The 13,929-nt window shown below is 44.1% G+C and overlaps 1 protein-coding gene across 3 annotated transcripts in view; it reads right to left on the reverse strand.

Annotated features, from left to right (window-relative positions):
• Nucleotides 1–3,403: 3,403 nt before the first annotated feature.
• The window catches only part of LOC141133209 (volume-regulated anion channel subunit LRRC8D-like), a 36,277-nt gene continuing 25,751 nt past the window's right edge, over nt 3,404–13,929 (reverse strand). For all 3 annotated transcript variants that reach the window (XM_073622433.1, XM_073622432.1, XM_073622434.1), the window contains one exon: nt 3,404–8,301. In XM_073622433.1, the coding sequence (XP_073478534.1) occupies nt 5,960–8,301 (2,342 nt within the window). In that variant the 3' untranslated portion in view covers nt 3,404–5,959. The remainder of the gene's footprint in view (nt 8,302–13,929) is intronic.

The following is a 13,929-nucleotide window of genomic DNA, read 5'->3' on the forward strand; positions in this document are numbered from 1 at the left end:
CCCCACAGACTTTGTGTGGCCACTGGAGGCTGGAGCTGCCTGTCATTGACCTCCTCCATTTCTGGCTCACGTGCAGGCACGGTCCTCCAGACGGCTCCTCTAATCACAAACTCTGTCCTTGTCACCAAGTTTTCCAGAGTCCATTTCAATTGCTCCAGTGAGTGACACAGTCCTGGCTAGGGTGGGCCTTTATCCCCCCCCCCCCCCCATTCCATTATTCACCTCTGCAGCCCCTCCCCCCATTCGCCATTGTACCTACCCCTCCCCTTCTCCAACACTCTTCTCTGGAGGCATCTTCCCATTAGTGTGGGGGGGGGGGTCTCCCTCCCCCTTCACCTCCATGGACTCTCACTGCCCTCCCTTCTCTTTGTCTGCTCCCCCATGTCTCACTCCCACAAAGAGTACAGAAGGAAATGAAATAATTAAAATGCTCCAAAATACTTCCCAACCCATCCCCATACAGTACAGTAGATATATTTCATCATCTCCATCCTCTGTGTGTATTCCACCATCATCTCCATTCTCTGTGTTCTACCATCTCCATTCTCCCTATGTATTCCACCATTATCTCTATCCTCTGCGTGTATTCCACCATCATCTCCATTCTCTGTGTTCTACCATCTCCATCCTCTGCGTGTATTCCACCATCATCTCCATCCTCTGCGTGTATTCCACCATCATCTCCATCCTCTGCGTGTATTCCACCATCATCTCCATTCTCTGTGTGTATTCCACCATCATCTCCATCCTCTGCGTGTATTCCACCATCATCTCCATCCTCTGCGTGTATTTCACCATCATCTCCATCCTCTGTGTTCTACCATTTCCATTCTCCGTATGTATTCTACCATCATCTCCATCCTCTGTATTCTACCATCTCCATTCTCCATGTGTATTCTGCCATCATCGCCATCCTCTGTATTCTACCATCTCCATTCTCCATCATTTCCATCTTTTGTGTGTATTCTGCCATTGACTCCACTCCATCCTCTGTATTCTCCCACACTTTGCTCCCCTGTCCTCCAGCTCTGAGTCCCTGACTCCTTTCTAATTCATAAAAGGGGCCAAGCAGCACCATGACATCACTGAGTGTTGAACCTAGCCCCCCCCCCCATTAGAGCACAAACTTAAGGTGGCACTGTGCGCTTTCATTCGGGCCAGCCACAGCCTCCTGGACTGTCCAAATCAAACATCCCAGGAGGCAGCATTGAACAAAGGATATCCATGCACATGGGCATGTAGGCAGGTGTAGTCTGTACTCCTCACTGTAGGTGACACTGAACCAAAGAGACAGTACAGAAGGGGAAGGAAGTTGTGGGAAGCTTAGTTTCTCTATGACTTCCTGCGGTCACAGGGGACAGCTGTCCGATTGGATGCTGGGGTCCGGCGTGACCTCCATGGAATCTTGGGTGAGGGCAGAGCTTTGTAAACTTCTGACATGAAATATGAACAAAGCATATCCCTGTATTGTGTGTACTTATTTCAAATAAGAGCGCAAAGTTTCACTTCAGTTTGCTGCTCCGTTCCTCTGCTATCAGCATGAATCACTTCTGACAAGTTTTTCTGACACCTAGATAAAAAAGGTGACAGGGGAGGAATCTCCAGCTGATTGACAGCCTCAGCTCTGTTCCTGTGTGGATGGAGTCGAGTCCCTTCCCTCCAATCAGCTGTCAGAACTCTCCTCACTGAGCTCTTCAGAGTGTAACTTCAGCTCTCTGCCCCCAGATGTAGAGAAGAGAAGATTGCAGATAAACAGGTACAACTTACTGTATGTAGTAGCATTTGTTTTTTCTTTGTGTATCAACTGAGGCCAGTCACTTCACTGGGTATGTGTAAGGGTTTAAAACCACTTTAAGCCCTTGGCCCCCTGGCTTGGCACGCATTATGCAAGTGGTTACTGTAAGGACAGGTTCCCTGTCTTTCAGAGACAGTTTATAGCGGCAGGAAGAGATTCCAGAGGAGTAGGGAAAGTGCAGGGAGTCAGCTATCTCTATCTAGGAAGCCTGTCAGTGGGGTTGGATCAGCCAGGCCGCATTCCCGCTCCTAGTGGCAGAAGCGGTCGGCATGTTTTTAAGTGCAGTACCGCTCTAACTATCCCCGTAAGTGGCTCTGGGCGGGTGTGCTTGTATTCGGGTGTGAAGTTCTATAATATACAGTTCATATTACTCGGCCCCTGTGTGTTCTCTGCCACCGATACTCCATGCTGCACCCTGCTCACACGCCGGATTCAAGAAGCCTATAGGGTTGGAAAACCCACATAAAGCATGTCAAAAAGGAGGTCAACTAAAGAATATCAAATTCACCTATCAATGAATTCCAAATGCCCTCAGAAGTGTCTCAAACTGACAAGCATCAACACAAGACCAAAGCCCATTGACACAGGCATTAACAAATGTGGTAAGTGTTCTTTAGGACGCCAAAGCCAGAAGAGCACAATTAACAGGAATAAGTTAAGCAGAAATGATGTGGCCCTGATGAAGAAGGACATGCCTTCGAAACACGTCAGCCAGTAGGGACGCTGGTGAGGTCCCCCCCTAAGCTAGAGGTATCTGCAAGCCTGGAAGACTGTAGCTACGTGTTGCATATGCATTTTTACCACCTAAGTTTGTGAGTAGTTATTTTATATATTTTACCCTTAATAAAAATTGTTGTTGGATAATGCACTATGCCAGTGTGCCCTCTGTTACAGCATTCTATTGTAGGCTCACTACAACAGCATGCATATAATAAATGGGCCACAAAATGCAGGCCGCAATGTGGAGTAACTTAGCAGTGTAGAGCTCATATTGTTATAAATGAGCCCCTAAATGTAATTTCATTAATGTAGACATCTACTGTATACTGCGCACAATTTCAGCCGCTGGTTCTCAAAGGGTAGATGTTTATTAATGTATTTATGGCTCCATGCCCCATTTATATTCAGACTGCAGGTGGTAAGAGGTAAATAGATTCCGTCACTTAAAAAAAGAATGCTGCTAGCAAATATAGCAGTTTAGACACCTAGAAGTACCTGCACATACTTGCAGATGCTTTCATTGCCCTCTGCTGTGCCTAATTGCCAGGTCATAATAATGGGCAATGCTCCAATGCTTCCAGGTAGTGTCAGAACTAACCTGTTCCTCCCCACCCCTATTCTTATTGGCCCATCACTACGATGGGTAGACTCATTAGCCAATAGGATTACAGCAGTTTGTTGATGTGGAATGAGGGATTGGTCCTAAGGTTAATCAAATTGCATATGTCAAAGGGTAATTATTATACAAACTACAATTACAAACAGCAATATTTTAACCTCAATAGTTCAGTTTCAAGTTGTAACTATCGATAAAACACATGCATATCCCTATACATATCAAATAAATTTATACACAAATTAAATTTAAAAAAAACCACATAAGTGAGCTGTGTGAAAATAGGTTTTATTAACAAAAGTACATCTGTTATTAAACAAATGAATCTATATATATATATATATATATATATATATACATAATTTTTGTTAGTGTCCCTGCTGTGCAGTAGATGTCAGAACACTTACAGTATGTACTGTCAGCCAATCTGGCAATATTGAAGGGTACACATGCGCTGCCACTCCAGCATATACTCAAGCACTGGGAGCTGCTGGTGAAGGTATTAGATTAAAGAAAGGAGTAAAGTAAAGGGAGGACCTTAGCAGGAGGAGGAGAGAGCAGGGAGGGAACTCAGGAGGAGAGCAAAGAGAGTTCCCAGGCAGGAGGAGTAGAGTGCAGGAAGGATCTCAGCAGGTGGAAGGGAGAGTATGAAAGACCTCAGCAAAAGTCGAGCACAAAGAGGGTCTCAGCAGAAGGTGAAGGGAAGTGCAGGAAGGACCTCCACAGGAAGAGGAGAGAGCAGAAAGTACATTGGCAGAGGGAGATCACAAGGAAGACTCTAGGAGAAGGAGGATCGGATAGGAAAGTCCTCCGCAGAAGTAGGAGAGTGCAGAAAGGACCTTCACAGGAGGAGGAGGAGAGAGAAGGGAGAACCTCCACAGGAGGAGAGAGAGCAGGGAGGACCTGAATAGGAGGAGAAGAGAGAAGGGAGGACCTCAACAGGAGGAGGGGAGAGAAAGGAGGACCTCAATAGGAGGAAAGCATAGAAAGGGCCTCAGAAGGAGGAGAGGGCAGAAAGGACCTTCAAAGGAGAGGAGAGAACAGGAAGGACCCTCAGCAGGAGAAAGAGAGCAGGGAGGACCTCAGCAGGAGGGGAGAGATAGGAGGACCTCAGCATGAGGAGAGCTCAGAGTGGGCCTCAGGAGGAGAGGAGGAAAGTGCAGGAAAGACCTCAGGAAGAGGAGGAGAGAGCAGACTGGACCTTAGCAAAAGGATTAAAGAGTGGGGAGGACCTCATCAGAAGGAGAGCACAGAGTGGGCCTTAGTAGGAGAAGGAGAGTGCAGAAATGACCTTCACAGGAGAGGAGGGAAGAGAAGAGGAAGGACCTCTGCAGGAGAAAGACAGAGCAGGGAGGACCTCAGCAGGGGGAGAGCTCAGATTGGGCCTCAGCAGGAGAGGAGGTAAGTACAGGAAAGACCTCAGCAAGAGGAGGAGAGAGCAAGGAAGACTTTAGCAAGAGGAGTGCACAGAGGGGGCCTGAGCAGGAAGAAAGGGAAAGTGTAGGAAGGACCTCCACAGGAGCACAAGTTCAAGGACCACTATGGTGAAAAATATTTTATTCTGTTAACCTCATTCAGATATTAATACATGTGATAATAGTAATCAGTATTAAAATTCCTTTTTCTTTTTTGCACATCTACCATATATTTATATTTGTTGCCACATTTACATTCAGATCTAGCTATCCAGCAAAAATGACAGTAACAGGAATATTGGCAAACTATAATATTGCCAAAGATTCTTTGGCAATTCGAAAAATTGTTGCTGTGGCTACACCAGTACCACTGGTAGTTGGACTTTTGTTGGGTATTTTGAGAACTATATAAATGCCACATACCCCCCAAAAAAATGAATAAATTACTATAAATGTATGTATTAACCCTTTACTGTTAAAGTTGAATACAATCCTACCTGGATGGAATTTAGCTTGCTAAGGCACTGTACATCATAAACAAATGCCCTTTTGTCTCCGCTTTCATCTTTATTTATTATTTTTGGTATCTTAGCATTGTTGATATCCACCAGTCACATTGTTTGCTTGCACACGCTCTGTTTGCAGATAATTTTTTCGAAAAACTTTGTTGAGAGTGACAACAGTGGACCAGGTTTGTGCAATGTGTGTCAGCATAGCCACTTGTATTTTTCTTCAGGGTGGCAACACAGGAGCACCATCAAGAGAGAGCTGTCGCCCTATAACAGGAACTGCCTGAACAAGGACCTTCATGGCAGGATTAGCAGGTATTATTTTAATAAAAGCTGCATATTTAAAAACTTTTAAAAAATCACTATAGATATCACTTCAATGTGTTAAAGCTTATATTAAATTTTAGTGGTTGGGTTCATATATACCTTAAAATACAACAATAATAAGTTCCAAGGGGTCACTGGTATGGCAGATTTCCCATATAAACAGAACTGAGTTGCACTATACATGTGTAGTACAAAACAACTGTTTTCAGAAAAAAGACTGGGCGGTTCCAAGTGGGGCTATGCAATGAAAATTGCTTGACCGGGGCTGAAGGTAAGTATTTGACACAGTGGGCAGTTCTTGTGGGGTAAGGGACGTAAAGTTGTCCTTTAACAGAATACATTTGCTGTAATATTGGAGAAACAGAAGTAATACATAACCTTGGTTGTTAGCCACTACCTATTAAAAGCATAATTAAATAATAAAATATATTTGGCTAGGAATTCAGAAGGGATACCATAGATCCAGAGCGTGAGGCTAAATATGCTGGCCAATAATATTAAGCGTAAATTGTGACATTGTCCATCATTATAATACAAGCAGATTAGACTTTTAAAATGGTCCAGTTAGGATAACCATTCACATATACTTGACCCTCAGTTCCTCAGGTAAGCTTGCCAGCACACGCTCCTCCACATCCAACCCCCCCTTCTTCATTTGTAAGCAGTTGCAGATCTCCTTTGGTAGGGTTGTTAGATTGTTACCTGTAATATCCAAGCTAGACAGCAAAGGCAGCTGTCCAATCTCAGGGGGTATACTGGACAGTTTATTAGAACCTGCGGAAAGAAACCTGAGCCTAGAGCAGCGGAACAACTCATGCGGCAGGTAAGAGATTTGATTAGCTGTAACTACCAGCGTTTCTAGACGTGTGAGGTGAACAACTTCAGGAGGGATAACTCTGATAAGGTTATAGCTAACATCTAAATATCTCAACTTAACCATGTTAAAGAGAAAGACTGGCAAGTTATCAATCTTATTATGCGAAATGGAAAGTTCCTCCAAATTACGTAAAAGTTCAATAGATGGCGGAAGTCGAAATATGGCATTGTGGCACAATCTCAATATGGTCAGACTTCTAAGGCGTTGAAGGGTACCAAGTTCATCAACATTCTGAATGAGGTTGGATGTCATATCTATATACTGCAAACTTGTTAAGCCAGAAACTGCACTAGGGATTTTGGAGATCTTGCAATGAATGAGCTTGAGTTCCACCAAGCGGTTCATCTTTCTTAGCTGACCTAATGAGCCAAGCTCAGTGTCTCCGTTCTGTATGCTTAGCTTAAGCAACTGGCCAGCCACATCCATTAAAGCTGACGGTATGCGGGATAAGTTGCTTGTCAAAGAAAGAGATTGAAGACCACGAAGTCCATGCAGGGACTGCAGATGAATTGTTTTATTGCTGGAACAGTTGAGGTTGCCAGATAGGTACAGTTCCTGTAAGTTCTTTAATGAGTACATCCAAGATGGGAGCTCCTCCAAGTCTGTAAATATGACATGAAGGGTTTTTATACTCTGCTGAAGAAAACTAAGTGCATCAGGGTCCACTTTGACAGAACAATGGCTGATGTGAAGCTCGGAGAGAGACTTCAGCTGGGATACTGCTCCTAGAAGCGTTGCAGATGAGATTAGTTCCAGCTTAAGAACTTCAACCTCATTTAGTTCATAAACAGATCTTGGTACTGCAGGTAACATTGAAAGTTGCAGTTCATACCGTCCTTTGGCATCCCTGCCAATTGTATCTTTCAACTTGTCCTTTGACCATTCAGAGTTCAGTGCAAGCTCTCTGAGCCGTCCTTCACTCACAGCTGACAGAAATACTGAAAATCTTTTGGAGTACAATGAGTCATAGCGGTCTACCATGTGCAACATAAAGGCAAAGTCATTCTTGACATCAGGAATATCTCCGAAACCAGTCCCATCACTGTGTTTTTGAAAAGAGTACGTCTTGAGTGAATTTCTGAATAGCCAAAATAGAGCATAAAAAGCCAAAAATGCATATAGGCAGAGAAATAGAACATAAGTCAACAGAATTTTTTCCAGTATGAACGCCAAGTTGTGTGTGCAGGTGAATATAGAATATCCCATGAGATTCTGTATTCCAGGTTTACAGGTGTGCTGGAAACTAAATGATCCCATCAAGCTAAGTGCATACCCAAGCACTAATAGCACTGTCATCACTTTAAACACAGTCTGTCCAATGTAAACTTTGTATACGGCATCCGAGTTTTCAGCATGGCAACGGAAGTGGCGTATCTTTTCAAATAAAGCTTTAGCCTGTTCTTCCTCTTTTTTATCCAATATTGTGGAGACCGGGGCGTGAATGGCAGGAAATCTAAACTCACTGAGCAGTGGTGTTTTAGGTGAATAGTCCATAGAGCGTGTGCTGCTGGATTTTATACGGTTATTCTCTGGTGGAGGTTGGTCGCTAGTTTCCTCAAGTGCTTTAGTAGTCCATGGCGATTCAAAGCATTTAGCCAAAATGGAAAGAAAGTGCTCAACTTTAGAAGAAGTTTTTGGGTACTTAAACCAAAAATTACTGCTGACGAGTAAAACCAAAGTGTTGATAAGTGCCATATAAGGGAAATATTTGGACTGCCAAGGTACCACCTTGTGGTAACAAACAACACTTACATACGTGTACTGCTGATAGTCCAAGTTGGTCAAATGGCCAATCTGTCTTGGAGATAATGAAGGAATAATTCTTGCTTCATTTAACTCACTTGATAAATATTTGTCAGGCTCTTTTGTCTTTGGCATGCACACAACCTTATCCGTTATTATAAGGAGAGTGGCAGAAAAGGAGGACGCCATAAGCATAAGAACAAGAAGATAATCCATGAGAACATCCCACCATGGTTTCAGGGCCTTGAAATGGGCCTGGGATTCGGACAAGCTGGCAGCCTCGTTCACAGTTATCATTCCTGAAAATAGACACAAATGATTTATCGTAGAGAAACCAAAAATAAACCCTAACAATTTGGTTACAATGTGGTTTGTAATTGCACAGAGAGATCTTAGATGGACCAAAAACTGAGTTTGGTCCAGTGGACGGGGAAAGTGCAGTTGAGATGGATACTAGCCAGCCAATAGGCTCAGGGTGCCAGCCAATAGGCTCAGGGTGTACCCACAGTGAGAATAGGCAAACATAGTCTTTAGTTCATGAGTAGACATAAGAGCCTTCTCACATGTTTACAATGCTAATCATAACTGCTTATCCAAAAAAGATGTTTCTTACACAGCTAGCTGTCTAAAAGTCAAATGAAAACAGATACAACTAACACATACATCCTTCTCTTTCTGCTCTTAAAGTGTTATCAAACCCAGAACCCTGTATTCACTATATCTGGTCTCCCACAGTACACATAACATGAAATGGACATGGAATTTTACTAAACATAAACTTCTAAATACCTTTTCTCATCAGCAGTATATATCAGTCTTGCGACTTCTATTAGTGTCTGGACAAGTACTGGTTAAGGTAGGAAGAGTTTTCATTCTCCTCTGACTATCCTAAGAGGCTGCATGACCCCTGACCCTCTATCTGGACAGTGCTGATTGACCCTGTGTTGATCACATGCACCCCCCCCCCAATAAAAAAAAACCTCTCTAGCAATTCACACCACTCTAAGCATGTGCAGGGTGCCCCCAAGGCTCTGTACTATCAGCAGATGGAATGGGGACAGTAAAAGAAGGGGAGGATCAGAGAAGACAAGATTAAACAGCTTTTTTGCACAATGTGGAGGATTAACACCTTAGGTTCCACAGTGAGTATAAAAAGCATGCTTTATTGCATATACAGACTGATTTTACTGTTGTGGGTTTAGTAACACTTTAATGACTCACTACGAGAACAAAAATAGTAACCCCCTCAGTTGGGACTTTAGATAGACCACTCATTCAGAAATGAGTAAAAAACAATCTTTAATAATGAAAAAAACATATAAAATCCACAAATGACGAAGATACACAACGTGAATTACACGGAAAGTCATAAAAATGTTGTACACATAGTTAGCGTATAATGTAAATGCCCAGATGCCCATGGCAGACCACCTTGCTCTTTGTGATATGATGGGAGCCTCTCGTTTTTCTAATGACTCACTACAGACTTTTAATTAGAAAGAGATGATCTGAAACCATCTTCGTACTCTCTTTCTAGAAAAACTCTAGTATGTTGAATGAAACTATTCTACAGTATATACCTCTGGAGAACTGAAAAATGCTTGTTTTTACCTAGGGTACTAGGTTAAATTCTCATTTTTTGCCTGGAGTAGCAGTAAAAATTACTTTTTACTTACCTTAGCCCTTGCTTCTGCAGGCTCCTCCTCCCATGCAACAGATCCCCCGAGGCCTCTTATCTTCTGTGTTTCACCTGGCAGATTCAGATGCAATGTCATCATGTACAACGCAGGATCAACAGTTCTGCACTGTAAGCGAGGACACCAATGGCCCACCTACAACCCAGAGCGTCGCAGAGAATGGAAGAGAGCACCATCTGCCAGGGGAGTGGGTAAGAAAGGTAAGCAAAAATCCTTTTTCCTGGCACCCTGAGTAAAAAAGGTGCAGCCTGGGGAGTGCCCTAAAGCAAGGGTAGTTTTTTTTCCAGTTCCATGAATTTTAACATTTGTTTGTACAATAGTGAATTTATGTAAATACTAAAATTTAAAATAAAAATCAGTTTAAGGCTTTTCAAAAGAAATATAAAATAATACTGACAACTGGCCATTATAGTTTCCCCTTAAAATCACGTTAATGTGTATGAAGTGTTATCTATAAAGTTTTATTGCTATCTATGTCTCTGCTGAGAAGATTCTCTCTCTCTCTCTCTTTTGTCTCGGTGCCCACTAACACCAAGACAGAAAGTGAGGGGATGTCCAAACTGACGCCATTGATACCAGAGAGTAGGGATGAGCCGAACACCCCCCTGTTCGGTTCGCACCAGAACATGCGAACAGGCAAAAAATTTGTTCGAACACGCGAACACCGTTAAAGTCTATGAGACACAAACATGAATAATCAAAAGTGCTAATTTTAAAGGCTTATATGCATGGTATTGTCATAAAAAGTGTTTGGGGACCTGGGTCCTGCCCCAGGGGACATGGATCAATGCAAAAAAAGTTTTAAAAACGGCCGTTTTTTCGGGAGCAGTGATTTTAATAATGCTTAAAGTGAAACAATAAAAGTGTAATATCCCTTTAAATTTCGTAGCTGGGGGGTGTCTATATTATGCCTGTAAAGGGGCGCATGTTTCCCGTGTTTAGAACAGTCTGACAGCAAAATGACATTTCAAAGGAAAAAAGTAATTTAAAACTACTCGCGGCTATTAATGCATTGCTGGTCCGACGATACACATAGAAGTTCATTGATAAAAATGGCATGGGAATTCCCCACAGGGGAACCCCGAACCAAAATTAAAAAAAAAAAAATGACGTGGGGGGTCCCCCTAAATTTCATACCAGGCCCTTCAGGTCTGGTATGGATATTAAGGGGAACCCCAGCCAAAATTTTAAAAAAATGACGTGGGGGGTCCCCCTAAATTCCATACCAGGCCCTTCAGGTCTGGTATGGATATTAAGGGGAACCCTGTGCCAAAATTTAAAAAAAAAACAGCGTGGGTTCCCCCCAAAAATCCATACCAGACCCTTATCCGAGCACGCAACCTGGCAGGCCACAGGAAAAGAGAGGGGGACGAGAGAGCGCCCCCCCCCCTCCTGAACCGTACCAGGCTACATGCCCTCAACATTGGGAGGGTGCTTTGGGGTAGCCCCCCAAAACACCTTGTCCCCATGTTGATGAGGACAAGGGTCTCATCCCCACAACCCTGGCTGGTGGTTGTGGGGGTCTGCAGGCGGGGGGCTTATCGGAATCTGGATCCCTCTTTAACAAGGACCCCCCCAGATCCCGGCCCTCCCCCCTGTGTGAAATGGTAAGGGAGTACAAAAGTATCCCTACCATTTCACTAAAAAACTGTCAAAAATGTTAAAAATGGCAAGAGACGGTTTTTCTTTATTTAAATGCTTCTTCTTTCTTCTATCCTCTATCTTCCTTCATCTTCTTCTTCTTCTGGTTCTTCTAGTTCTTCTGGTTCTTCCTCCGGTGTTCTCGTCCAGCATCTCCTCCGCGGCGTCTTCTTCCCTTCTTCTCCTCGGGCATGGAGGGAGGCTCCCGCTCTTCTCTTCATCTTCTTCTCTTCATCTTCTTGTCTTCATCTTCTTTTCGGGCCGCCCCGCATCCATGCTGGCATGGAGGGAGGCTCCCGCTGTGTGACGCTTCTCCTCTTCTGACGGTTCTTAAATAACGGGGGCGGGGCCACCCGGTGACCCCGCCCCCCTCTGACACACAGGGACATGACGGAACTTCCCTGTGGCATTCCCTGTGACACCACAGGGAAGTCCTGTCAAGTCACCGTGCATCAGAGGGGGGGCGGGGTCACCGGGTGGCCCTGCCCCCCCCGTTATTTAAGAACCGTCAGAAGAGGAGAAGCGTCACACAGCGGGAGCCTCCCTCCATGCCAGCATGGATGCGGAGCGGCCCGAAAAGAAGATGAAGACAAGAAGATGAAGAGAAGAAGATGAAGAGAAGAAGATGAAGAGAAGAGCGGGAGCCTCCCTCCATGCCATGGATGCGGAGCAGCCCGAGTAGAAGAAAGGAAAGAAGATCCCGCGGAGGAGATGCTGGACGAGAACACCGGAGGAAGAACCAGAAGAACCAGAAGAAGAAGAAGAAGATGAAGGAAGATAGAGGATAGAAGAAAGAAGAAGCATTTAAAGTGGATGTAAACCCGAATTTTTTTTTTTATATCATACTGTAGAGTATAAGATTTCCTATCATTTGAGCCCAGTCTTGCCACACAGAGTTAATCCATCTCTGAGCAATCCTCTTTTATTGTTCAGTGAGAAAAATCTTGACAAAGTGAGAAAAACTTTGTCAAATACTCCCCCTTGCTGTGTGTGACAGCCTAAGACACATGCAGTATTTTTTAATTCCCTCCCCCACTCCTTTCTTCAGCAGCTCTGCAAGGATTGGCTGTTCCACACCTCAGCATGATTTGGCATGCTGAAGTCATGTGGTTACTTTCCTGTCTTTTCACTGGATGTTAGAGATCATAGCAGAAGTTCAGTGTAAGAAATACACAGGAGAAATGCATATTGACAAGGGGAGTGTAGAGGTGGGCGGGGAGTCTACTGACATCACGACTCCACCCACCGAACTCCAGACAACAGACCCACCCACGGAATATGCAGTTTTTTGGCTCTCATAACAGACAGAGGGGAGACATTTGACAGGTAAAGATACATGCAGGAGGCATGTATATCCTTATAGATAACCCCTATGGCAGTAGTTTAGAAAGGATGACATTGGGTTTACATCCACTTTAAATAAAGGAATTGTCAAAAACTGTCTCTTGTCATTTTTAACATTTTTGACAGTTTTTTTAGTGAAATAGTAGGGGTACTTTTGTACCCCATTACCATTTCACACAGGGGGGAGGGCCGGGATTTGGGGGTCCCCTTGTTAAAGGGGGCTTCCAGATTCCGATAAGCCCCCCGCCCGCAGACCCCCACAACCACCGGCCAGGGTTGTGGGGATGAGGCCCTGTCCTCATCAACATGGGGACAAGGTGTTTTAGGGGGCTACCCCAAAGCACCCTCCCAATGTTGAGGGCATGTAGTCTGGTACGGTTCAGGAGGGGGGGCGCTCTCTCGTCCCCCTTCTTTTCCTGCGGCCTGCCAGGTTGCGTGCTCGGATAAGGGTCTGGTATGGATTTTTGGGGGGACCCCACGCCGTTTTTTTTTTTCAAATTTTGGCACGGGGTTCCCCTTAACATCCATACCAGACCTGCAGGGCCTGGTATGGAATTTAGGGGGACCCCCCACGTCATTTTTTTTTTTTTAATTTTGGCCGAGGTTCCCCTTAATATCCATACCAGACCTGAAGGGCCTGGTATGGAATTTAGGGGGACCCCCCACGTTATATTTTTTTTTAAATTTTGGTTCGGGGTTCCCCTGTGGGGAATTCCCATGCCGTTTTTATCAATGAACTTCTATGTGTATTGTCGGACCGGCAATGCAATAGCCGCGAGCAGTTTTAAATTACTTTTTTTCCTTTGAAATGTCATTTTGCTGTCAGACTGTTGTAAACACGGGAAACAGGCGCCCCTTTACAGGCATACTATAGACACCCCCCAGCTATGAAATTTAAAGGAATATTACACTTTTATTGTTTCACTTTAAGCATTATTAAAATCACTGCTCCAGAAAAAACGGCCAATTTTAAAACTTTTTTTTGCATTGATCCATGTCCCCTGGGGCAGGACCCAGGTCCCCAAACACTTTTTATGACAATACCATGCATATAAGCCTTTAAAATTAGCACTTTTGATATCTCCCATAGACTTTTAAAGGGTGTTCCGTGCCATTTTAATTTGCTGCGAACACCCCAAATTGTTCGCTGTTCGGCAAACTTGCGAACAGCCCATGTTTGAGTCGAACATGAATTCGACTCAAACTCGAAGCTCATCCCTACCAGAGAGTGCCAAAGAGCAGAAT

Source organism: Aquarana catesbeiana, linkage group LG03 (genome assembly GCF_042186555.1).
Source record: "Aquarana catesbeiana isolate 2022-GZ linkage group LG03, ASM4218655v1, whole genome shotgun sequence".
In the NCBI taxonomy this organism is placed as follows: domain Eukaryota; kingdom Metazoa; phylum Chordata; class Amphibia; order Anura; family Ranidae; genus Aquarana; species Aquarana catesbeiana.